Source organism: Budorcas taxicolor, chromosome 9 (genome assembly GCF_023091745.1).
Source record: "Budorcas taxicolor isolate Tak-1 chromosome 9, Takin1.1, whole genome shotgun sequence".
NCBI classification, from domain to species: Eukaryota; Metazoa; Chordata; class Mammalia; order Artiodactyla; family Bovidae; genus Budorcas; species Budorcas taxicolor.
In genome coordinates, this window is record NC_068918.1 from 72107929 (window position 1) to 72133036 (window position 25108).

The 25108-nt window shown below is 37.7% G+C and overlaps 1 protein-coding gene across 1 annotated transcript in view; it reads left to right on the plus strand.

Annotated features, from left to right (window-relative positions):
• The first annotated feature begins 108 nt into the window (after positions 1-108).
• The window catches only part of PEX3 (peroxisomal biogenesis factor 3), a 30971-nt gene continuing 5971 nt past the window's right edge, over positions 109-25108 (plus strand). Inside the window, exons 1-9 of the mRNA XM_052645897.1 lie at positions 109-301; positions 8807-8938; positions 14082-14163; positions 19580-19623; positions 21006-21130; positions 21399-21465; positions 21576-21630; positions 22179-22347; positions 23894-23964. Of these exons, the coding sequence (XP_052501857.1) occupies positions 229-301; positions 8807-8938; positions 14082-14163; positions 19580-19623; positions 21006-21130; positions 21399-21465; positions 21576-21630; positions 22179-22347; positions 23894-23964 (818 nt within the window). The 5' untranslated portion in view covers positions 109-228. The remainder of the gene's footprint in view (positions 302-8806; positions 8939-14081; positions 14164-19579; positions 19624-21005; positions 21131-21398; positions 21466-21575; positions 21631-22178; positions 22348-23893; positions 23965-25108) is intronic.

Consider the following 25108-nt stretch of genomic DNA (forward strand, 5'->3'; position numbering starts at 1 on the left):
ACCAGTGAGCTGCGGCTGCAACAGAAAAGGGCAACTGCTCAGCTATAGTCCACGCCCCCTTCCCGCTCCGGTGACAGTGTCTGCGGAAAGTCGCCTTTGTGATTTCTGGAGAGCACCGAGCGGGACGACGGCCGTCCAGCCGGGTCGTCCGTGCCAGGCGACAAAGAAAGGGTTTCCTGGTGGACCATCATCCCTTCCCTCTAGACAGCCCGCCCCGGGGGCCTGAAAATGCTTAGATCTACGTGGAATTTTCTGAAACGTCACAAAAAGAAATGCATCTTCTTGGGCACGGTCCTTGGAGGTGGGTGACAGCGTTCTTGGCAAGGCGCATTGGAAGAAGAGGGTGGGAGAGGGGTGTCTGTCTTCTAAAATAGAGGCGGAGAAACCACAGCTCAGGATTCGATCAACCATGAGACGGGGGATGGGGTGCAAAACCTCCAAGGTTCTTTAAAGAAAGTGAAGTCGCTCAGTCGTGTCCGATTCTTTGCGACCCCATGGACTGTAGCCTACCAGGCTCCTCCATCCATGGGGGTTTTCCAGGCAAGAGTACTGGAGTGGGTTGCCATTTCCTTCTCCAAGGCTCTTTACATCTCTGCAATTGTAAAATGTGTGCCCTTTGCCCTGGTACTGCCCCTAACTCTGTTTTTCGCCTTTTTCTCACTGCCTTTAGGATAACCCACCTCCGTGTTTGGGCGGCGGCGGGGGGAGGGGGGGCGGTTGTTTGTTTCTTGGGTTCTTTTCTCTCTCTCTCTTATTTTTCTTCTATTTCAAGACACGTTCTCTTCCACATTTTTTTCTTGTTCACTTCTCTTGTTTTCCCATGAGATTCCTCGTTTCTATTTGCCACTCCCAGGACTTGATTTGGCATTCATCCTTCGCAGAAGTTTCACAATATTCGAGGAGAGTAAACTAAAGCTTGCACTTCGAATCTTGTTTAAAGTTAATTCGAATTTTTTGAAAACAGCACAGTTGTATTGAAGGACTGTGCTAGAAGGTATATGCTAGACAAAAAAAAAAACACAGATCAATATTTTAGCTCTGTTCCTGCTCTTTTAGAATACAAACTGTGTAGTAAACTAGGTAAGAAAGTACTTGCAGGATGCTGGGCGAGCAGGATCTTCAAGACTGGGATGAATTCCCACCTAATTCACATAATTAAGTTACGCAGGCTGAGAGGAGATTTAGAAACAGATTAGATAACAATCTTGAGAGCCTTTTCTTCATAAGACAGTCATGTCCTAATGAGAAGAGACCTGAAGGAAAGAAGAAAATGTTTTGGGTGATACAGGAGAAAGAAATGCAGGAATGTGAAGAGGGAATTTTTAGCATTTGGGTTTTTTGAGAAATATTGTCACTAACTACATACTTTGGTTACAAAAGTAGTCAAAGGCAAAAGCAGCAGTTTCCCAAAGAATTTGGTTGTTTTTCTCTTACTATTGATTATATTTTATGGCTCCCAAACATTTTGAAATTGACAGTACTCTTGGTAATTCAGCTCTGTTGATTCTTGAAAATTTGAAACAGGCTTCTTGTTAATGAATCAAGGAGAGTGTTTTCCTTTTCTCTGAGGTCTATCACAACAACTCAGTAATGATAAAGTATAAATTTTTATGGCATTTGAAAAATTCTTTGCAGATAAAAATATTTTTCAGTGTTTTTATCCACTGATATCTAATGTATATTTAAACTGTGCTAAAACTACTGAGTCCACTTTATTTGTAGAAGCTAATGATTTGTGTGTGATGGAAGAAGTATAAATAGAATATTTTTGCCACGACTGAAGGAAAGAAAAATAGCATACTTCTTCAGATTTGTGGAACATCCTAACGGTGTATTGGAAATAATCATAAGGGAAGCAAAAGAGTACATTTAAGAGATATACTTTTTAAAATTTTTTTTTCAAAAAATCTGTTGAGAGCTTTACAGGTACAGATTAAGAGGAAAGAGAAAGAAGAGGGTGAGGGGCAGGGGAAGAGTTCAGAGGAACAGGAAAAGAAAGTAATCCTAGTATTTTATAGCAAAAAAGGATCTCAGTTTAAAAGGAAGAAGAGAGTAGATGACCGTGACTGGCATTTCTTTGAGCCTCATAGTCTTTCTTCTTCAAGGGATAGGTCTTATAACATGGTACATATCAGTCTAATTTGAGAAACATTTATCCCTTGCCTATAGTGTTGAAAGGTTTCCCTGGTAGCTCAGTCAGTAAAGATCTGCCTGCAATTCAGGAGATGCGGGTTTGATCCCTGGGTTAGGAAGATCCCCTGGAGAAGCAAATGGCAACCCACTCCAGTATTCTTGTCTGGAGAATCCCATGGACTGAGGAGCCTGGTAGACTGCAGTCCATGGCGTTGCAAGAGTCGGACAGGATTTACTGACTAAACCACCACCATAGTGTTGAAAGTAATATAATTGGAAATAAAAGATTCACAGAGATTTTTAATAGTAATAGCTACCATTTTGGGGGTGCCCAGTGGGCCCTATATTAAGTTCTTCTGTTGAGTGGGGATGATGACAAGATAGCTATTGTTATCTGCATTCAAAAATATGGGAACCAGACTGCTAAGAATTTAAGAAACTTGCCAAGGATCCCAGAGTTCGTAACCGGGAAGCTAGAACTCAAACCCCAATGTGTTAGATCCAGAGCACATTCTCTTTCTACTCTGTGCCATTCTGTCTTCCCATGAACTTTATGGTCTGAGAGGAATGAAAACAAATGATTTAGTTTGTTCCAGCTGGTATAACAAAATACCACAGACTGAGTGGCTTATAAATAACAGAAATTTATTTCTGACAGTTCTGGAGCCTGGAAGTCTAAGATCAGGGGGCAGACATGGCTTGGTGAGGGCCTGCTCCTGAGTTAGATCCTCACATAGCAAAAGGGTCTAGGGATCTCAGTGAAGTCCCTTTAATAAGAACATTAATCTCATTCTTGAGGGCTACACACCCATGCCCTAAGCACTTCCCAAAGACTCCATCCTCCCAACACCATGGAATAGGGCCTTAGAATTTCCGCAGATGAATGTAGAGGAGATACAAACATTCAAACAATAGCAACAGGTATACAAAACAATAAGAGCTGAAAAAATGATATACATATAAAACTGGCGAATAGCATGTGCAGTTGGGAAAAAAATAATTAGGAAAAGACTTCATGGAAGAAGTGGCACATTTTGATAGACTTGCAACTTAGGTAAGATATCAACATTTCTGCCCAAAACACTTGTCCATTCAATGATGGGGGGGAAAAAAACACCTCAGTTAAAAACTTTGAGTTATGGGCCTTCTTAAGTAGGAACTTGGATGACTAACTGCTTTAGACAAAGTCGTACAGTTTGATCAGTTTTAAGACTAGAACAATGGTTCTCAAACTTCTGGGCCTGAGGTCTCCTTTACACTTTTAAAAATTAAGGACTCTAAAGAGCTCTGTAAAGTTTATGTCTAATAATAATTGTTTCCATATTAAAAATTAAAACCAGAGTATTTTTGAAATAGTAATTATTTTAAAATGCCAATAGTAAATCTATCAAATATTAATGTAAATATTATTTTCAGGAAACAAGTGAGAAAAGTAGCATTGTTTTACATTTTTACAGATCTCTCTACTGTCTGGCTTATATCCCTTTCCACATTTAGTCAGCTGCAATACGCACCTGCAATGTAGTCTTTAGAAAACTCCACTGTACACTCACTCATACGAGAATGAGAATGAAAAAGGCAAAGAGCATTTGTGTTATTACAGAAGTAATTTTTACTCACAGATGCCTTAAAAGGTTATTATACACCTGCAGGAGTGCCCAAGCCACACTTTGAGAACCTCTGTGCTAGGTGACTCACACAATAAAGAATCTGCCTGCAGTGCAGGAGACATAGGAGACGCAGGTTTGATCCCTGGATTGGGAAGATGCCCTGGAGAAGGAAATGGCAACCCACCCCAGTGTTCTTGCCTGGAAATCCCATAAAGGAGCTTGGTGGGCTACAGTCCATGGGAACCCAAAGAGTCAGACACGCCTGAGCGAATAACACTTTCTCTTTTTTCTCTTTAATGCTAGCAAAAGTGTTGCAGAGAACGGCCAAATTCGTATATATTCACTTGCTGATGTATAAAAATCTCAGAGCATTGATTTATAATTTATATCTTAATCCCTATAATGTCTTGGTCTCTTTAGTTTTTCATTTATTTATCCATTCATTCAACAAACATTTGAATGAGAGTGACTAGCCTCACTGTTTTCGACTCAGGTGACACAGAGAAATAAGACTCAGTTCTTGACTGTGAGGAACTCATGGTGCATTCAGAAAGCAGAAATGGAAATAAACAAAAGTAGTGCAGTCGTCGTATCAGAGTACCATGGTAGAGGAGGGTCTTGCATAGAGACCCTCCATAGAGACCCAGCATAGAGAGAGAGTCGTGTTCAGCAAGCCCCACTGAAGAATCAGCTGGAATCACAGCTACAAAGGAGAAGGGAACACGGGAAAGGGGATGTTCAGCAGCAAATATGTATTGAGTGTCAATTGTGTACCAACGTTATATAGTGGGGATGCATCATCATATAAGACAAAACATATAAGACAGATTGAATAGTCAGATTTAACTTTTAGCAAATCACTTTGCCTATAAAACCTGGATTGAAAAGGAGACCAGAAACAAAAGAGGAGAATTAGGAAACTGTTAAACCAGTTCAAGAGCATTAATAATTGGGTCTGAATGAAAATAATGGTAAAAGGGTGGACTGAAGTGGCAAAATTTAGAAACTATTTCTGAAAAGAATCAATAGCAGGATTTGGTGGTCTTTTGGATGGGAGTAAAGTTAACAGATTATTTTCAAACTCTTATAGAAATTATTAACCTAATGAAATAGTTACATTGCAGAATTTTCATCCATGAAGATACTAAGCAATGATTTTAGAAAACCAAGTTTATGATATAGAAGGGCTTCCCTTGTGACTTAGCTGGTAAAGAATCTGCCTGTATTGCGGGAGACCTGGGTTCAATCCCTGGCTTAGGAAGATCCCCTGGAGAAGGGAAAGGCTACCCACTCCAGTATTATTCTTGCCTGGAGAATTCCATGGACTGTATAGTCCACGGGATCACAAAGAGTCAGACACAACTGAGAGACTTTCACTTCACTTCATGATATAGAAAGACTGGAAGACATTTTGCTGTGCCATCCATATTCTGAAAGGAAACCTCAAAACATTTTACATTTATTTTTTGAGATATTTAATGAATTTTCATTATTTATAACTAAGTTATCACTAAAGAAGAAGTTTTAAAGCTCCTATAATCCCGACCTTTCATTTTTAGGAAGAAATTTAAACCCAGAAAGATGGGACATGCTTGAAAGTTTCCTGCCTAGTTGACGCCTCAGCTCTCAGTGTCTGTTCTCTTTCAGACCAGAATTCAAGCAGCAAGTCAGGTGTATAGACCCTGAGCTCCATATTTTAGGCAATGAATTCTCTGCCTTCATTCTTCTTTCCCTAGGAAGTCAAATCTGACCCAAAAAACCCCAGAAGTTATGAATTTTGAGAATGAGAAGCTGGATAAATTAGTCCTTGTGTAGAAACTTACTTCAATGCTAATTCAAGGAAAAGAATGGATTATAGAATTTTACGCTAACACTGCGTGCTAGTTTGCTAGCACTGCCGTAACAGAGTACCACATACTGAGTGGCTTAAGCAAGATAAACTTATTGTCTCACAGCACTGGAGGTCAGAATTTATTCCATCTAAGGGCTATGAGAGAAGGATCTGTTTCAGGCCCCTCTCCTTGGCTAGTAGATAACTCTCTCCTCCCTGTGTCTTCATGTCATCTTCCCTCTACACATGTCTGTGTCCAAACTTCCCCTTTTTTATAAGAACAGCAGTCATACTGGATCAGGCCCATCTAATGACCTTTTAACTTGATTATGGCTACAAAGACCCTATCTCCAAATAATGTTATTTCCTGAAATACTGGGACTTCAACATGTTAATTTGGGGTAGGACACTCTTCGATCCATAATAATTTATTCTTTTAGCTTTAGTAACCATATACTAGTTACCAAGTAGACAATACAGTTAGTTGAGCTTGAACAGTACAGGTTTGAACTGTGCTAGACCATTTATAGGGAGCGTCCCTGGTGGCTCAGCGGTAAAGAATCCTCCTGCAATGCAGGAGACACCGGATCAGTCCTTAGGCTGGGAAGATCCCCTGGAGAAGGAAATGGCAAACCACTCCGATATTCTTGCTGGAAAAATACCATGGACAGAGGAGCCTGGTGGGCTACGGTCCATGGGGTTGTAAAGTGTCAAACACAGCTGAAGTGAGTGAACATGCATGCACGCAGGCAGGCCACTTATATGCAGACTTTTTTCAGTAAATACTGCAGCACTGCAGATCCTCAGCTGGTTGAACCCAAGGGCGCAGAACTGTGCAGGGGGCCCACTGTAAAGTTGCATGCAGATTTTCCACTGCTGGAGGGAGTGTTCTGCACTCCTAACCCTGGAGATGTTGAAAGGTCAACTGTAGTCCCTAAAGTACTTTTATCAGACCCTCTTGAAAATTTAATGAAAGCAGTGGACCTTCTCCTCAGGAAAGCACATAGACCAATCAAATTTATTGTTACTCTAGAAAATTCTTAACTATTCAAGGGCTGGCATTGCAGCATTTCATTTTACACTATTGTTGTTTGAGGAATAATAATTTTACACAAAATTTTTAGCCATCAGGCAAATAAAAGCAATTCACTGAGAAGTTGTTATGTAAGAGTTGCCTGTCAAACAGTTGCTTTGTGAAACGTAAGTCAGTTTCTTCATTCTTTTAGTATTATGGCACTGTCATCAGTTTATTCAGGCTGGATTATGAGAAGGGTAGCTCCGGAGCCATTTATATGAATTTTTTTTTATTCTTTACAGATGAGTATAATACATTTATTTGTATACAAACAAAAGCAGTCACACTTTGTTTCTAATTATTTGTAGTACATGCTCTGTCACTGAACTATGACTTTTAAGATATATAACATATCAGTTCATCTGTATTGCTTACATTAGTGAAAATAATTCAGGATATGTATTTACTTTGATGTTCCTAGAGGACTATTTTCCCCACTGATGTCAAACAGATCAAATCCATTTATTGAGCTCACATACAATCCTTATATTCTTCTTGTCATATTGAAGGCTACAGACAGTTGGAGGAAGGTGAGGATTAGTTACTTCCTACAACCTTGTTGCCAAGTTATTATGAAACAAATTTGGCACACATTAAAACATCTGTTAGCAAGCACAGATTAAAACAGTATCATTACTTGTTCTGTAAATTCATTGAAATCCCAGTGTCCTTTCTTGGTGCAGCAACAGAACCACACATAAAAGATTTCCTGGACGCAAAGGCAACAATATTCTCGATGTAGGATTCTGTTGGCCTTTTGGTTAACTCTCTTGTCTAAGAATCTTTTGAACTATCTATTCCTAAAAGGTGAAGGACTTGTTGCTGCTGCTACTGCTAAGTCGCTTCAGTCGTGTCCGACTCTGCGACTCCAGAGACAGCAGCCCACCAGGCTCCCCTGTCCCTGGGATTCTCCAGGCAAGAACACTGGAGTGGGTTGCCATTTCCTTCTCCAATGCATGAAAGTGAAAAGTGAAAGTGAAGTCGCTCAGTCGTGTCTGACTCCCAGCGACCCCATGGACTGCAGCCTACCAGGCTTCTCCATCCATGGGATTTGCCAGGCAAGAGTACTGGAGTGGGTTGCCATTGCCTTCGAGGTTAGTGTATTCTTGTTCAAATGAATATTAGTATTACTAAAATGTTTTAGCTACCCAGTATCTTAAACATTTAATCTGTAAAAAGCCATTTCTGATATTTATTGTGCTTGGTAAAAGTTAAGTTTACATACTTACACCTTGAAATGTGGCTTTTGACCAAATGCTAACTAACCATGCCAGAGTGTTCACTTTACCAGCCAGGACAATTGATTGCCCACAGGGTATGACCAAAATGTGCCCATTTATGTTACACTGTCTATACTAAAATGTGTTAAAGTAAATTATAGGCACACGACCCCACCTATATTTTTATACTATTATAAGTTAGGAATTTCTGTACCCTCTTCCCCCTCCCTTTTTCACCTGTTTCTAGTTTTCCATGTCTGCCTGACTACCTACCTTTCTTTTAGTCTTCCTTTAAAATTTTTTCTTATATTTTTAAAAATACTATATTTTGATTGAAGAAAATGTGGAAACCATAGAGAAGCAAGCAGAAGGAGAAAAAATCACGCACTATCCCACTCTTCAGCAGTGATCATTGTTTAATATCTGTTAGAAATTAAAATCCATCTGTTACATATATATCTACTTACATTAAAAAGCAAAACTTTCGGTATCTTATTTTATTGTCTAACTATATAACATGGTTATTTCCTTGAGTCATGAACTATTTAGCAATGTGATTTTTAATAGCTGCAAGATTCCATTGTATGGCTAGGCCATAATGCATTTAAACAGTTCCCTTTTGTTGGACACTTAGAATATCTCCAGTTCACTATTAAAGGCATCGCCTGACTTTGTAGACTTAATTCCTTTCTGTTTCTTCAGACAATCATCTCTATGTACCCATCTGCCATTGACTTTTAAAATGCCAATCTCCTTTTCTTTTTCTTTAGGTTGCAATTCATATATTATTCTTTAGGTTTTCAAAAGTTGCAATTTTTAGCTTTTCACTGATATACGCCCTATATTTGGAAAACTTGGGTTAAAAATACCGTTTGGAATTTTTAATACTCTAATAAACTCGTTTAGTATAATAACTTGTTTTTGAAAATAATTTTAGGAGTATATATCCTGGGGAAATACGGACAGAAGAAAATCAGAGAAATACAAGAAAGGGAGGCTGCAGAATACATTGCCCAAGCACGACGACAGTATCATTTTGAAAGCAACCAGAGGACTTGCAATATGACAGGTAAGACAGAGAAATATTTATACATGTGTAAAGTTGCTTGATGATTTATATTAATTTACATATCTCCAGGAGCAAAGTTAGAGGAAAAGACAAAAATGACAAATCTAGCAAGTGTTTACATGATTTAACTGAAATACATAATTTAATGTGGATTCTAAAAATCAATGTAAATTAATAATGCAACATAAATGCTAGTTTATTCATTTTCTTTATTCATCCAGCAAATACTGGGGAAGCATAAGGTGAGCAACTGAAGAAAAAGAGACCTGACATTCAGAGTTTATATGCTGAAATGAGGTGAAGTCGCTCAGTCGTGTCTGACTCTTTGCGACCCCATGGACTGTAGCCTACAAGGCTCCTCTGTCCATGGAATTTTCCAGGCAAGAGTACTGGAGTGGGTTGCCATTTCCTTCTCTAGGGGGTCTTCCCGAGCCAGGCGTTGAACCTGGGTCGCCTGCATTGCAAGCAGACACTTTACCATACTGTCTGAGCCACCAGGGAAACCCGTTTATATGCTAGTGGGAGAAAATGATGATAAACACCAGGTAAATAGCTTTAAGCAGTGGTAACTGTTTATTAGGAGAATGAGCTGGGTGAGGGATGGGGATGCTCTTTAAGGTAGGGCAGCCAGTAGAATCTTTACCTCTAAGGAGAAATGAAGTGGAACAATGGAAAGAGCCCTGCAGAATGCCTGAGGTGGAAACAAGCTGCTAAGTCGCTTCAGTCATGTCCGACTCTGTGCGGCCCCATAGACGGCAGCCCACCAGGCTCCCCCGTCCCTGGGATTCTCCAGGCAAGAACAGTGGAGTGGGTTGCCATTTCCTTCTCCAATGCGTGAAAAGTGAAAGTGAAGTCGCTCCGCCGTGTCCGACTCTTAGCGACCTCGTGGACTGCAGCCTACCAGGCTCCTCCATCCATGGGATTTTCCAGGCAAGAGTACTGGAGTGGGGTGCCATTGCCTTCTCTGGAAACAAGCTTGGCTATTCTCATATTTGAGAAACAGCAGAAAGGCTATGTAGCTAGACTAGCATGAGCAATGGGAGAAGTGTGATAGGAGATGAGGTTGCAGGAGTGCCCTGACCCTGATGCCCTCTGGCCATGTCGGCCATAGTCAAGACTCCTAAGTTTCTTACAATTACAGAGGCACCTGCAGAACTGTCAGTCTAGCACAGTAGTATACATTCAGCCAGGGTGAATCAGCGGGAATAGTTTAATCTCCAGAGCTAGAAACCTCCTGGAAGGATGCTGTCACAAAATCAGCTGCCCGTATTTGAAGAAGGCAAGGTGTTGTGATACATTTTTCTTAACTCCTTGAAGAATTAGTCCTCAAATCCATGTCAAACTTGTTTTCCTTTTTTTGTTGTTGAATAAGAACAACTAATTTAGAAAAAAATTTATAAAGGTAGGTTCTTTTTGTTCAATTTTAAAAGTACAATTTTTTTTCAAGGTTGGAAGAACTTTATTTTTAGTTTAGTCTTATTTGACAGATAAAGAGACTGGAATTAAGAAGGTTAAAAGACACATTTAGTTGTGGCTATAGTATGGTTTTTAATGTTTGAAATAATAATACTTCAGTCTATAAAGAAAAAATTAATCACAAATGCTATATAAAATGGCAACTCAGATAAGGTACAATAAGTAAGAGCACAGTTTCAAGGTGGAGGCAGTCCTGGTTCCATTCCTAGTTTTGCTTGTGATGTCTGTGTGTCTTTGGGCAAATCTAAATGTAGTTCTTTCTCTATAAAATGATCATCATAAAACGTACTTCATAAATATTTTATGAGGAAGTGATGAGATAATTTATATAAACTACTTGATATGTAATAAATGCTCAGTAATGAACAACTTTTTGAAAATTATGTATTTCTTTGAATCAGTATTTAGTTTTCAACATAGTGGTACTACCAAGGGCATTTTAATGAATTTTTAGAGAATAAGAATGGTCCATTTTTCCTTTCCTGTTTTTTTAAGGAAAAAAAAAATCTCATCTCTTGAATGAGAGATTCTTTAAATTCTGTAGTGCTTTACAATTTTCAGAAGTTTCACATACATAATTTCATATAATCCCATAATAACCCTTCCCCCCCACCACTATTATAATGTCCCTCCTCCCCTTCCCTCTCTCCACTGGTAATGACTAATTTAAGAATAGTTCATTTCTAGTTATTACTCAAATTTTTAAAAACTGGGAAAAGCTAACTTCTGGGGTCTGAAAATACATCTCAGTTTAACGTGGACCCTTATGTCAATTTAAGTGCTCTGAGAAGCACAGCTCAAATGCAGTTAGATGTAAAGGAGACTGATTGGGAGGACACCCCTGCAGAATGAAAGGCAGGGAGCAGAAGCTATCAAGGAGAGCCTTCAGCCCGCGGTGCAGGTGTGATGCTGTGACTAGAATGGGCAAAGGAAGGAAGGTTGGGTAAGAAGAGACTCTGACAACAGCACAGTTCTAAGAAATCTTGGCAGGCCAGTCGGGAGTCCCGAAGCCTAAGAGTTCTGGTAGAGGAGTCCCTCAGAAGTGGGCCTGTTTTTGTATCCTCACTAAGTAACTGTCCCCGTCTGGGAGCAGTTCAGATCCAGAGACGTGGCAGCTAGAGCTGTCAGTTATGGCTCCTCCCAGCAGAAAATGTGTGGGTAGCACATTTCCATGACCATCACACCCGTCAGATGAATAAATAGCTGATATAAGGCCGTTAAAACTAAAATATGGTGCTAAAAGCCAAAATATAGGTTCACTGAAAAAATTTCCAAATTAGCTTTCTGATGTATATTGATAATGGGGTTACAAATCGTATAATTAAGTTTCTATTCTTTTGAGTAAGAGGTAATGAACCTACTAGAAAAATTTAGTGCTTTTAGGTAAATATAATCAGTTTTTTAACATAAGAAGTTGGTCCTAGTTTGAAAGATAGCATCTAGTGGAATGCCTCTGTACCCTGCCCATTGACTTTATCATGTTCATGATTTTTATTAAAGAGTTGGAAAGAATGCCTATTAAATTTACACATGACACAATGCTTAGATGTGTAACTGACACTACAAATGAAGTTTTGGAATACAGAATAGTCTAGTCCCATTTAAGTGATAGACTGGGATAAAAGAATTGTTCTGCATTAAAAGTCAATTGTACTGAGTCAGGATTATCCAAACTTGCTTAGAAGCAGGATGTATGGGAAAAGAGTAGGAATTCTAGGTGAGCATAAGCTTATTATGAACAGAGTAGGATATGACTTGTGGAAATACTGATTTAATCTTAGACTACAGGAGTAAAGTCTGTTCAGCTCAAAGGTGGTTATAACATGCTCTGTGGTAGTCAGAGCACAAGTCCCTTTCTGCCTCTCACATGTTGAGAAGATACAAACCGGAATGTGCCAGAAGCCAAATAAGTATAATATTACAAAGAGCTAACAGTTGCTGAGCATTTCCACGTGTGAAGAAGCAGTGTTCTAAATGCCTTTATCCTTCACCCTTACAACAGTCCTGTACGGTAGATCCACTGTCACCCTCAGTTAACAGATGAGGAAACTGAGGCATGGGGTTAAATGATTTGTGGTTGCACTAGGGGAGTTTATCATGGAGGCTGGATGGCTAAAACAAGACATGAAAGCTGTATTCAACTCAATACAGAAACATATTTGTTCAGTGTTAGTACAGATGGCTGGAAGAGAAGAATAGCCTTGTCTTTATAGTTGAATATGCTCAAGTGGAAAGTCAGGAGCTCTTATCTCTCCTGAGATAAGAGAGTTACTGAAGAGATTTTTCTTAAATCATGCCATCATACCACATAATCTTTAAAGTTTGCTACTAACCGCATTTCCTAAATGTAGGACTCTAGCAGTACTTTTTCTTGGTAGGATAAAATATCATGCTTAGGATAGATATGTATACCATGGACACTAAGAAACCACATTTTACATTGACTCTGAGCTCCTGCTATTGCTAGTGGTCTCAGTAACTTAGGTGATTTAATCATGGACCTTGAGGAAATATGCTGAAGCAACACAGTGCTGCACTGAAGTAAAGGATTAGAGTAGGCCAGAAGCTGAACTTCCTACAGAAAAAAATTAACATGGATTTCATAGTTAATGTCCTGCCTAGTCAAGAAGTACAAATCATACACTAAAGTTTTCCCTGTTAGAATATGGCATTTGTAATCTCTGATATTTTTTTATATTGTTATCATTGCTTCTTCAGTGTTAGACATTCACTTTAAATTTATGTGTTCACACTTCTACAACATTTCTTACACGATGCTTAGAGCCATAAATAAACTTTCATAAATTAACATGCAGTCTCTTCACTGAGTATTACATCTTATTTTATCTTCATGTTGGTATTATGAAGTTACAGGCAGTAGCGATTGTCAAAACCAAAACCACAGCTCAGCAGTTCTGAGTTTCTATTAATAGCCCGATGCGCTTTTGTCTAGGTTATAACAAATGCCTACGCTTTGTGGTGGGTGTTGGTAGTTCAGTCGCTAAGTCATGTCTGACTCTTGTGACCCCATGGACTGACTGTAGCCCGCCAGTCTCCTCTGTCCATGGGATTTTCCAGGCAAGAATACTGGAGTGGGTTGACATTTCCTTCTGCAGGAGATCTTCCTGACCCAGGGATCGAACTCAGGTCACTTGCATTGCAAGCACTCTCCTGCATTGCCGGCAGATTCTTTACCAACTGAGCTACCAGGGAAGCCCACTGCTGTGTAGTAATTTTAATAACTAAATGTTTTCTAAAATAAGAAATAAAATGTGTAGCAAAAGCTAAAGATAAAAGATCATTTTATTAAATCAGAAATAAACATTTTTTTTAAAAGATCTGCAAAAATAAAGAATTATCCGGAGTCCATAGGTCAAAGACCAACACTGTTAAGATTTGGGAATTAATTCTTCCCATTTTTTCTTCTATATGTACTTGTGATCATAATAGATATATGCATAATTTTGCTTCATGTGAGCAGGTAAGTGATTTATTAGTATGTAACTAGTTTTTATTATTAAAAATTTAGTTGAAAACTCCAGCCTCCACCCTCCCTCCTGATACTCATTATTTGCCAGCTCTGTCATGTAGCCCAAAACAGTGTGCGTTTCTTGGTGAAGGCAGTCCTGTCACTCGTGAACTTTCTAATTTTCTGTTTGTATTACAGTGCTGTCCATGCTCCCAACACTGAGAGAGGCCTTGATGCAGCAACTCAACTCTGAGAGCCTTACGGCTCTGCTAAAAACCAGGTAAACGCAAGTTAATTGTGCAACACGCTGAGAGTTTATAGACTGTACCTGAAATACTTTTCAAAAGTCTTTAATTTCCTTATTTTCCTGTCTAATTAAAGCCTAAGATAAATAGACACACTTAGAAAAAAATATTTACTAACAATATCATTGAATCCATACTTTGTCCATTTGTTTATGCTCTACCTTGATGTGCAGCGTATTTAGGGTGACAGTATTTGTGTGTTTTCTGGTTTTCATGTGAAGAGGTGTTCTGTCACTTTGATATTTATTCAGAAATATAACTTTGAGTACTTATTGAATGTGCTGCTGAACCAGATGTTGTGAAGCTGCCAGTTCTGTTAAATATTGTGTCTCTTAAAGAGTTTATGGTGTAATAGATAAAGCATGTGAGCATACATTTTAATAAATATGGCATATGAACTTAGTTTATATGATTAATAAGATGAAGTACAAATAAAACATGAACATATGATAATGATTTATCACACCAAGACAGTGTACTGTGTACACTGTTTCAGGCCCTTATATATGGAGGATAATATGTATTAATTTTGTTTAGTTGCTAAGTTGTATCTGACTTTTTTTGCAACCACATGACTGTAGTCCACCAGGCTCCCCTGTCTATGGGACTTCCTGGGCAAGAATACTGGAGTGAGTTGCCATTTCCTTCTCCATGAATCTGCCTGATCCAGGGATCAAACCCATGTCTCCTGCATTGGCAGGCAGATTACCACTGAGCCACCTGGGAAACCCGTAGTGTGTATTGGAATACTGTAATTTAGTGTGATGCTGTGTTAATTTAAAAAGATTTCCAGAAGGAAATGCTTCTTCCTTTAATGGACAAGAAGAGGGTAGGGGCGAGGAGTGGGGAAAGGTTTCACTTGAATGTATTTTAATCATTGGGGCCTTAGCAAAAAATATTCACCTGCCTTGTAACCATCCTCCAGTAGGCAGGGGATAGAAGGTGCTCTTTCTGGAGTGTCTCTCTGTGCCAGGCCCAGTGCTGGATACATTACTCCCAGTTAATTTCCACAATATCCTTGTGAGGCAGATAGTATCTATCATCTGCACTTTGCAAATAGGAATTTAGTGTTCAGGCAGATGACACACCAAGCTGGAAAGTTCCTTTGAAAACATTTTCTATAATCAAGTCATACCTTCCAAAATAACAATGGATTTGTGTACTCGGGTACACAAATGGATTTGTATACAATAGATTTGTGTAGTGTTTTTGGAGAGTGTAAATTGTAATTTTTTAATTGGAAAACATACACAGCTTGGAATGGATTTAAGGCAAATTGTGTCATAAGCAGTTTTTAAAGGGTTAAAACAAAGTTTAAAAATCAAGTAACAATAAAAGAAAATGTATCCCCCCCAAAAAGTGTGAGTACGTGGATAATACACCCGTTTTGCAATAGTGCAATTACATATTATTGACTGTCCATAGTCCACACAGTTACAATTCTGCTCATCAACATCTTGCTGACAGTTCCTAGAGATAACTATTTTAGAAAAGGTAGAACCTGGATGTTCTCTCCTTCAACCAATTGATCAGATTTTTAAATCTGATTGAAGTATAATGCTAACAATACAAATTTTTTCCCTAACTTCGTGATTCTTAGAGATTGACACACTTTTACTACTTAGGGATGTAGGGTTTAATTTATAAATTAGTTCATATAGTTATATAAAGAAGAAGCATACAAGCAGATTGCTCCCAGTAAAATAAATACTTAGTTACCTGTATGCACATAAGGAAGAGATACAAAAATAGGCTTTAATTGCCTTAAATTTTAGTCTTATTGGGAAGACAAGACAAATGAAATAAGTGAATACACTATTAAAAGCAGCATATCAGTAGCAGCAAACACAGTGGCCTTCTTTCTTGGTGATTAAACATAGGATTCAAGATAATTAAGATAAGGTCTCTGTCCCTTTAAGACCTTGTCATCCAAAGGAGGAATTAGATGAAATAAATGGTCATAATTCAAGACATATTGTGGTAAGTCTGTGTTAAAAAGTAAAAGCAAAATGTGGGAAGAAAACGTGAGAGGCTAGAGAGCAAAGGGATTAATTCTGATGGGTAAAACCTGAGCAGCTTTAAAGAAAAGGCATGAGCCCTCTTTTCTTTACACAGAGAGGAGAATTCTTGGAAAGATAAGATGGACAACAGTTCTCCTCATTGCCTGTTTCCTCTTTAAATATTTTCGTGTTATTTTTTCTTACCTTTCTTTTGATTTGAAATTGTTATATTCATTTGGGGTCAATGAAGTTTCAGTGGCAAAGAATCTTAAACATCCTTCATTACAAGAGAGGCAGAACACTTAGGATTAGTTTAATTCTTAATTTGGTAATATATTTTGGTAACATTAAAGAGCCTGGTCATATTTAACTTGGAGTTGATTTCCATTAGACAATCATTTGATAGGAATCTTGGCATGGAAAGTACCTTTTACATAGGTTTGGAATTAGAATCTTTTAAAAAGATAAGGTGAATTTTTTTTCTCATTTTTTGTAAACACATACATTAAAAATGATCACCACAACCAAGCTAATTAATATATCCATCACTTCACATAGTTACCATTTTTTTAACGTGTGGTGAGAACACATAAGATTTTTTCTCAGGAAATTCCAAGAATACAAAAGCATTATTAACTGTATTCACCATGCTATACATTAGGTCTCATCTCAATTAAATCTTCCTGGGTAGCTCAAATAGTAAAGAATCTGCCCTCAATGTGGGAGACCTGAGTTCAGTCCTTGGATCGGGAAGATCTTCTGGAGAAGGGCATGGTGACCCACTCCAGTATTCTTGCCTGGAGAATTCCATGGACAGAGGAGCCTGGTGGGCTCCAGTCCATGTGGTCGCACAGAGTCGGACACAACTGAGTGACTACCAATTTCACTTTCACCTAAATCTACTTTTAAGTCTGTTAGCAGTGAATGTCAAAATGAAGAAATGTCCTGTGTGGCTATAATTCTGTCCTGTCCCACCAAAATCATGCCAGCTAAGTACAGTTTCAAGACAGATAACCTTAATTTGCCTTTCCATGCTGCTGCTGCTGCTAAGTAGCTTCAGTCGTGTCTGACTCTGTGCCACCCCAGAGACGGCAGCCCACCAGGATCCCCTGTCCCTGGGATTCTCCAGGCAAGAACACTGGAGTGGGTTGCCATAGCCAGCTGCTATTGAGTACTTCCTGTATGAAAATTTTGGAACTGCTATTTTCTTATTTCATTTAGAATTTCGGTAAGAATCACTTTGAGATTTATCTTAGGCAACATTCAAGAGATGTGATTTAACTGCATTAAAATACCTAATCCTTGCATTATGGTTGATTCCCAGTTTAATATGGGACTAAAATATGATATTCCACAACAAGGCTTAAACAGTAGCTAAGGCTGCAGTAGGGCCCTGGTAGGATTTTCTCCATGTAGCTGTCAAACTTGTGCCATCTAGTAAAAGGTTACCTGAAGCTCTGCAGCCCCTCCAGTGGCAAAGAAAGATAAGAAACTAGTAATAGCCCACAGTGGTAATGGTAGTTCAACTTCTTATTGAAATGTAAATTTATATCTGATAATAATAATAAAGAATATTGGATTGTGTTTTTGTCATTTTTAATTTCATTTTTCTTATAATTTATTTTTATTGTATTTTACAAAAGTGTTCATCTGTGACAGATTGGAAATATGAGAACAAAAAAACTGGTTCTACCATGAAGGTGATTTGAACAGCAGTGAACTCCATCCACATAGTACAGTGGAGTACTATGCTGTGGTTTAAAAAAAAAAATGATGGCTGTTATCTATATACTATTATGGAATGATCTCCAGGATATATTGTTGTAAGTTTTAAAAAGTTAAAGGAAAGGTGTATATAGTATGCTACCATTTGTCTAAAGGGGCAGATATGAATATATATATATATATATTTGCCTATATAAAGAAGAACAATACAAAGTTAAAGGATTTTTTTAATAGTTGCCTGTGAAGAAGGAAACAAAAGTGAATAGAAACAGACTTCTTTGAATATACTGTGTTGTAAAGTCATCAGGGAATACAAATATTTGTAAATATTTTACATATTTATAAAACTATGTTTAGTGTTTGAAAAACAATGTCTAAAGTGATGGTAAAATAAATGAAATAACCTAAATGTGTATCTAGTTGGTGTCGTAATCACAAAACCAGAAACTGCTGTACCTGCATGCTTAGTCATGTCCAGCTCTCTGTGATCCCGCCAGGCTCCTCTGTCCATGGGGTTTTCCAGGCAAGAATACTGGAGTGGATTGCCATTTCCTTCACCAGGGGATCTTCCCGATCCAGGGATCAAACCCATGTCTCCTGTGTCTCCTGTACTGCAGGCAGATTCTTTACCCACTGAGTCATCAGGGAAGCCCAGCAGAAACTATGCCAAGTGACTCTAAAACAGAAATTTGACTGTGTATTTTTAGTGGGATATATACTCTTAGAGCATACAGAATTGAAAAAAACGAAAACCTTAAACTCTTTTCAGAATTGCTATTCTGAGACTGTTGTCCACAGAGTGAGGGATGCGGCAAGTTGTAATTATATTGGTTTCACTGATTTCTAGTGCAGGCAGAAAGAAATACAGATATAAGATTAATGAGATTGTTAAAAAAAAAAAAGCGATCCTAATTTTGAATTAGGAGTATAAATATGAATTCATGATGTACTTTATCTCTTTAATATATATATGATAAATAAATACACACATATAGTATACTAGCTGAGTCTTCTGAACCAGGACTCTCAGAGAAATGGATGATTTCAGGCTTGCAGAAATTGAACAAAATGAACCCAGACACCTTTTGTGTCCAAAAGCAAGGAAGCTGTCAAAGACTGAAGGGTTCATTTCAGAACAACTTAGGAAGTAACCTGGATAGCCCCGCAATGGTCAAAGATGGGCAGTTTGAAGATCAATAAGGGTAACAACTACAGTGGATAGAAACACATCAAGTATACATTTAAATGTCTGTGTTTGTAATGATATTTAAAAAACAATACTTACCATGGAAGGATTATAGACCTACTTCATTATTTGTAAAATAGTAAATAAGGGAAAGATAAATATTATTCCTGCTTTTCCTGTATGATTTTATAGTACACATACGCATATGCTCAGAAGGAAGAGAAAGACTGGAAGGACATACACAGGTAATGGTGATGGCGGTCGTTTAGTCACTAAGTCCTGTCTCTGACTCTTATGAAAATGGGTGTTATCATCAGTTACTGAAATTATAGTCATTTTTTAGTATAGCTTATGGGCTTTGTTTCTACAGTTCTAGTTATCTTGTGATAAAATATAATTAAATATTGAACTGCAAAGTTCAAAGTTTTCTGTTAAATTATCTAGATTATTATTTTCATATTTTCTGATGTTTTTCTTTAGGCCTTCAAACAAGCTAGAAATATGGGAGGATCTGAAGATAATAAGTAAGCCTACATATTTCAAGGCATAGCCTTAAAATATTTTTAATGGGAAGTTGTTGTATTCTATTACGTGGGTGGCTCTTCTTTACCTACCACATGGAGTTGTCGTCAGGATTAAATAATTCTCGTGAAGCAAGTAGATTGATGTCTACTCGTCATAGAAACTGCTTAGTGATGTTCGTGGTGGTGGTGGTATTATTGTTATAATAATACATAAACTTATCCTAGACTACATATGTGTATTCTGATACAATAAACGAAGTTTTTACTCCAACCTAAATAGTAGTTTTACTTTGATATTGTATGCAAACTTTGATTAGTGATAAAAATTTCAAACAAAAAGCTTCCCTAGGACAGATAGATACATATATCTCCATGTCTCAGAACTTCATCCTCTGTCATTCTTGTGTTTTCCTAACTGAATCATGCTTGTTGTTTAGTCACTAAGTCATGTCTGACTCTTTGCAACCCATGGACTATACCTTCCCAGGCTCCTCTGTCCATGGAATTTCCCAAGCAAAAATGCTGGAGTGGGTTGCCATTTCCTTCTCCAGGGGATCTTCCCAGCCGAGGGACTGAACCCGTGTCTGCTGCTTAGCAGGTGGATTCTTTACCACTGAACCACCAGGGAAACAGAAATCATGCTTAAGCTTTGCCTGTTTGAAAATGAAATAAACCTGTGTAGTACCCTATATTTCCTTTCAGCTATTGTACTTTTTTTAATCTCCCTTGTGTAATACTAAAGCTTCCTACATTCTGTTTCTTTTCTTCTGGACTCCCTCTCATTCTCTGACACACTTGGAGCCTGGTTTCCACTCCTGTATCTCCATCCAAGCAGATATCACAGATCAGTAGTGTTGCTAAATCCACTGGACATTTTCCTCGTCTCAGCAAGAGTCAGCACCTTTCTCTTACCTCTGTTTTGAACAGTCGGTCCTAAACACCTGTGAAGACTGGTCTCTGTCTCTCTGTACCTTCCTCCATCCCTGTATGAGCTTATCCTTTGTGCTCTTTTACCTGCCAATGACAGCTGGAGCTCTTCATGCTCAGCGCTCTTCTCTGATTCTGAACAAGCTCCCTAGACAGCTCAGAGCTCTGAGGCTACAACTGAGTGCTTCCCAGTCCTTTAACCCTTCACTGAATATATTGGTTATTATCTTTATTGGTTATTGTTTCAATTAAGAGATCATTCCTAATTGACAATAAATATTTTGTAAGCAGATAAACTGAAATATTTTGAATTGATACATTTTTGTACTTGAAATAATTATAAACGTATGTTTTAAGTTGTCTTATGAAAAAATAACATAGGGATGGTTTGCGATTTTACACATTTGTTTGTGTTTTAACAATTAGTACCAAGAGGTTTTCTTTTCTCTGCAAAGGTTTCACAAGAAGTATCGTAGCTGTGTACAGTACTTGCATGCTGGTGGTTCTTTTGCGAGTCCAGTTAAACATAATCGGTGGATATATTTATTTGGATAATGCAGCAGTTGGCAAAAATGGCACCGTAAGTTTAATAGACTTAAACTGATACTGCCTTATCTTTCAAGAGATTCAAAATTTAACCAAATATTATCATGATGATTTATATAGAATAATTATATTTCATGTGATTATAAACTTTAACCATTATTTTTCTTCATATTTTGAAACTAGACTTTGTTATGTTAGAGAGTAGTGTTTCCCATTGTTCTAGGTCCTAGAATCTCAGCTTCAGTTATAATGAAAACATTATTTATTAATAATATTGTGCACCTTATGTCTGTTTTGTACAGACAGTTCTTGCTCCCCCAGATGTCCAACAGCAATATTTATCAAGTATTCAGCACCTCCTTGGAGATGGTAAGATTCTTATTTATGACCTGTAAACTAATTCTAATTCATTCATTTGTATTATTGAGGAATTGAAAATGTAAACAAGGCTTTTTTTACATTTATTTTTCTTTTTATAGGCCTGACAGAATTGATCACTGTCATTAAACAAGCTGTGCAGAAGATTTTAGGAAGGTAAGGCATTTTGCATTGGCTTTTCCTAACTTCCTGAGTCTGATGAATAAAAGAACAATTAGCATAGTTCTAGTGAAGCTAGTGACTTGACAAACGGTGGTCTGCAAAACTCTTTTAACCTAATACAGACACAGCCCTGGGTATTACATTGTGGAATCCGTTTTCTTCATCAGTATCAACGTTTTGATACTAAGGGGAAAGCTTTAATATTTCATTGTGTATCAATTGATTTCAAAACAAACCAAAAATATTTGGGTCATGAGACAAAAGACCTGCTTTTAAAAATCTGCCTCTGAGGCTTTTAACTCCTGTTCATATGGCAGTGTCTTTAATCACAGTGGGAATTTTCTTGTGAAATCTGCAACGAGATTTTTCTTGGCCTCAAACCAGTGGCCGATTTCTTAGTCTGCTCTGATGATTTCATAGTCAGTAGTTTCAGGTGTGACGGGATGAAACAGGATCTCGGGTAGTAACCTGTTAGGAAAGGAGTATTAATAGGACGTGTGGTATAGTTTCACTTATCCCAGTTTCCTTTTCTCTGTTTCTAGTGTTTCTCTTAAACATTCTTTGTCCCTTTTGGACTTGGAGCAAAAACTAAAAGAAATCAGAGATCTCGTTGAGCAGCATAAATCATCTTCTTGGATTAATAATGATGGATCCAAATCTTTATTATGCCATTACATGATGCCAGATGAAGAAACTCCATTAGCAGTTCAGGTACTTAATTCAAAACTATTTAAACAAAACCAGTTACTCTTTGTTGTTAATGTTTTTTTCATTATGTCTTAAAATTTAGATTTCTGAGTCTCTTGAAAGGTAAGTGATTGAAAGATATATTTCAATAATTTAAATAAAACCTCACTAATTTAGAAAACAAACTATAAATGTGATTGATTTCTAGTTAGAAAGCATTTTAGATATTCAGCAAGATTTTATTGAATATTAGTTATGTGACAGACACTATGATGTATGATTGAGATACAAAATGAATAAGCATGTTCAGTAAACCTTGAGAATTCAGAAGACACATTCAGTTCCAGTGGCTAAAGCATATTTCTTTGAGATCAAGTAACAGAAGATAAAGCTGGTGGCTGGGGACAGTATCATAAAGAGCTTTGTATGCCAAGATAAAGGGTCTAAACTTCCAGTTCTAGACAAAGGTGAATTTTGATCAGGTCAGTACCACAATCATGTTTACTTTTTAAGATAAATCAGTGATAACAGTATCAGAGTGCACTGAAGGAGGTTGTAGTCATCCAGTTGAGAAACAAAGAAGGCCAGTTCCAACAGTTATCAGCCATGGTGTTGCTATACCCTGGTGTGCCCTGGACAGTTGTGATCTAAATTACTCATTGATTAAGAATAATAAAAATACCAAGGATTACAGGTTATAGGCCTCTTTTAAAGTAATTGCTGCTTATTAATATGTAAGCAGATTGCATCCATTCTTTGCAGTTGAGAGAAGGATCTTCCTCACTTAACAACTGGAGAAGTCTTAGACTAAAGAGGCCCTTGTGCCATACCTCAGCCTAAAGGCCCTGTTAGAACAAAGATTGCCATGTTTTTCATTGCCTGCTTCCCGCTCCCGCAGAGGCTCCAGAGATAGATTGTAAGCCATTTAAGAGAACCTCATGAACCCCTGCAGGACGGAAGCTAAACTGAATGAACAGAGCAGACCTGTCAGAATTAACAAGAGAAGCAAGAGAAAACTCACTTAAAAGTTAGAATCTTGAGGAGATGCAATAATAGTATTCTTAAAGCTTTCTGGAATGATAAAGCAATTTCCACATTTTAAAATTCAACAGTGGACTTAAAAAAGAAAATAATTCAAAAGACCAGGTAATGAGAGGGATGATGGACCACATCTTATCTGAATTGAATTTAAACCTACAACTTAGATTGGAAGAACACATGGAGCCTTAGATTAAACTAGATTGATGAGAAAAGACAGATGCATATCCTAATAAAATCCCTTGACAATAGTAGAAAAAAATATCTCTGGCCTCTGCAACCTGGAAGACTAATTTTTCTTTGTTAATATGTCCTTCAGATAAATAAAGATCTTATAAAGATCCTATTGTGACTCAGTGTTTTAAATGCTACTCATCTGTGCACATCAACCTGTATAGTTTCTTTGAGTTGAACATTTTTTTTATTGTTGATAGGACATAGACTTTTGAGATTTCCTGAACTCTTGAGTTTGTTTCACATTAACCCTGTGCTAATATTTGAAACCCTGAAGTGTGGCCTTTTAATTTCACAGGCCTGCGGACTTTCTCCTAGAGATGTTACCACTATTAAACTACTCAATGAAACTAGAGACATGTTGGAAAGGTATGTACACTGCATGTAACAGGAACATGTGCTTCTATTTTAAATGTACTCATGACCATCTTATAGTTTTTCTTGGACAAATATTCAACATAATATTTTGTTAAAATTAAATTTTAAATATATTCCCCTGCTTTTAGTAGGATTTCCTACCTACACTCGTGCTTGTCTTGTTAGGGTAGGGAGATAAGCAGAGATTTTTTCTCCAAGATACCCAGGATTGCCCCTACCTGTTTTCCTAGCCTAGAGATTCTGATATACTAGTTAAGGGACTGGAAGATAGTTAGCATGTATATTTTGAGGAAAGCTTTAAATGGTGATTCTTATATGCCCAGTGTATTCTGGTATATGTTTAACAACTAGCCCTATACATAAAACAAAAACTAAAACTAAAATTGTAGCCACAGCAGTGCTGACTCTGCAGACTCCTGATCTGATGTCACTCAGTGCTGACTTGGGAAGAGGTGCTCTTGCCAGCCAGAGCTAGCCAGCTCTAGCTAATCCTCAGGTATACACACATGTGCACACGTGCTGTGTACGCACACACATACTCAGTTACGAGAACTACTTCCCCTAACCCTTTCAGGTTCGACTCTAATATTACTAAATCTTTGAGTGATAAAAATTCACATCTGCCTTCAATAGAGTATTAACTTTTTAAAATTACCCAGAAGAGAGCCAGAATGTTACAAATGGGAAAAGCCCCAGATTATGTATTAGAAGATGAGAGGACCTAGATTCAAGGTTGGCTCTGCTGTTTATCAGCTGGTCAACCTTGGTTGAGTCACTTACACTCTTTGAGGTAGTTTTATCATTGTGAAATCTTAGTGGTAATATCAGTTCATCTGCTTTATCTTAAGTGATTAAAGTATCAGTTTTTTTTAATTAAAGATAATTTAAGATCATTTTCTCGTTTTCTGGGCAGATTATATCCTCTGTTTATAATATTTTTTCATGATCTTGAAGAAAATCAGCAAATTTTTTAGGTTAATTCAGCTATTATATGAATTCATCAAGTTCTAGTCCCTGACTTTCTACAGTATCAATCTCTGCTTCTTTTCTTATTCAAATCACTTCATGAAACTCTGGAAGGTCATCAGTGTTCTTTTGTCAAATCCAGTCAACCTGTAGTGTTCATCTTTCTTGA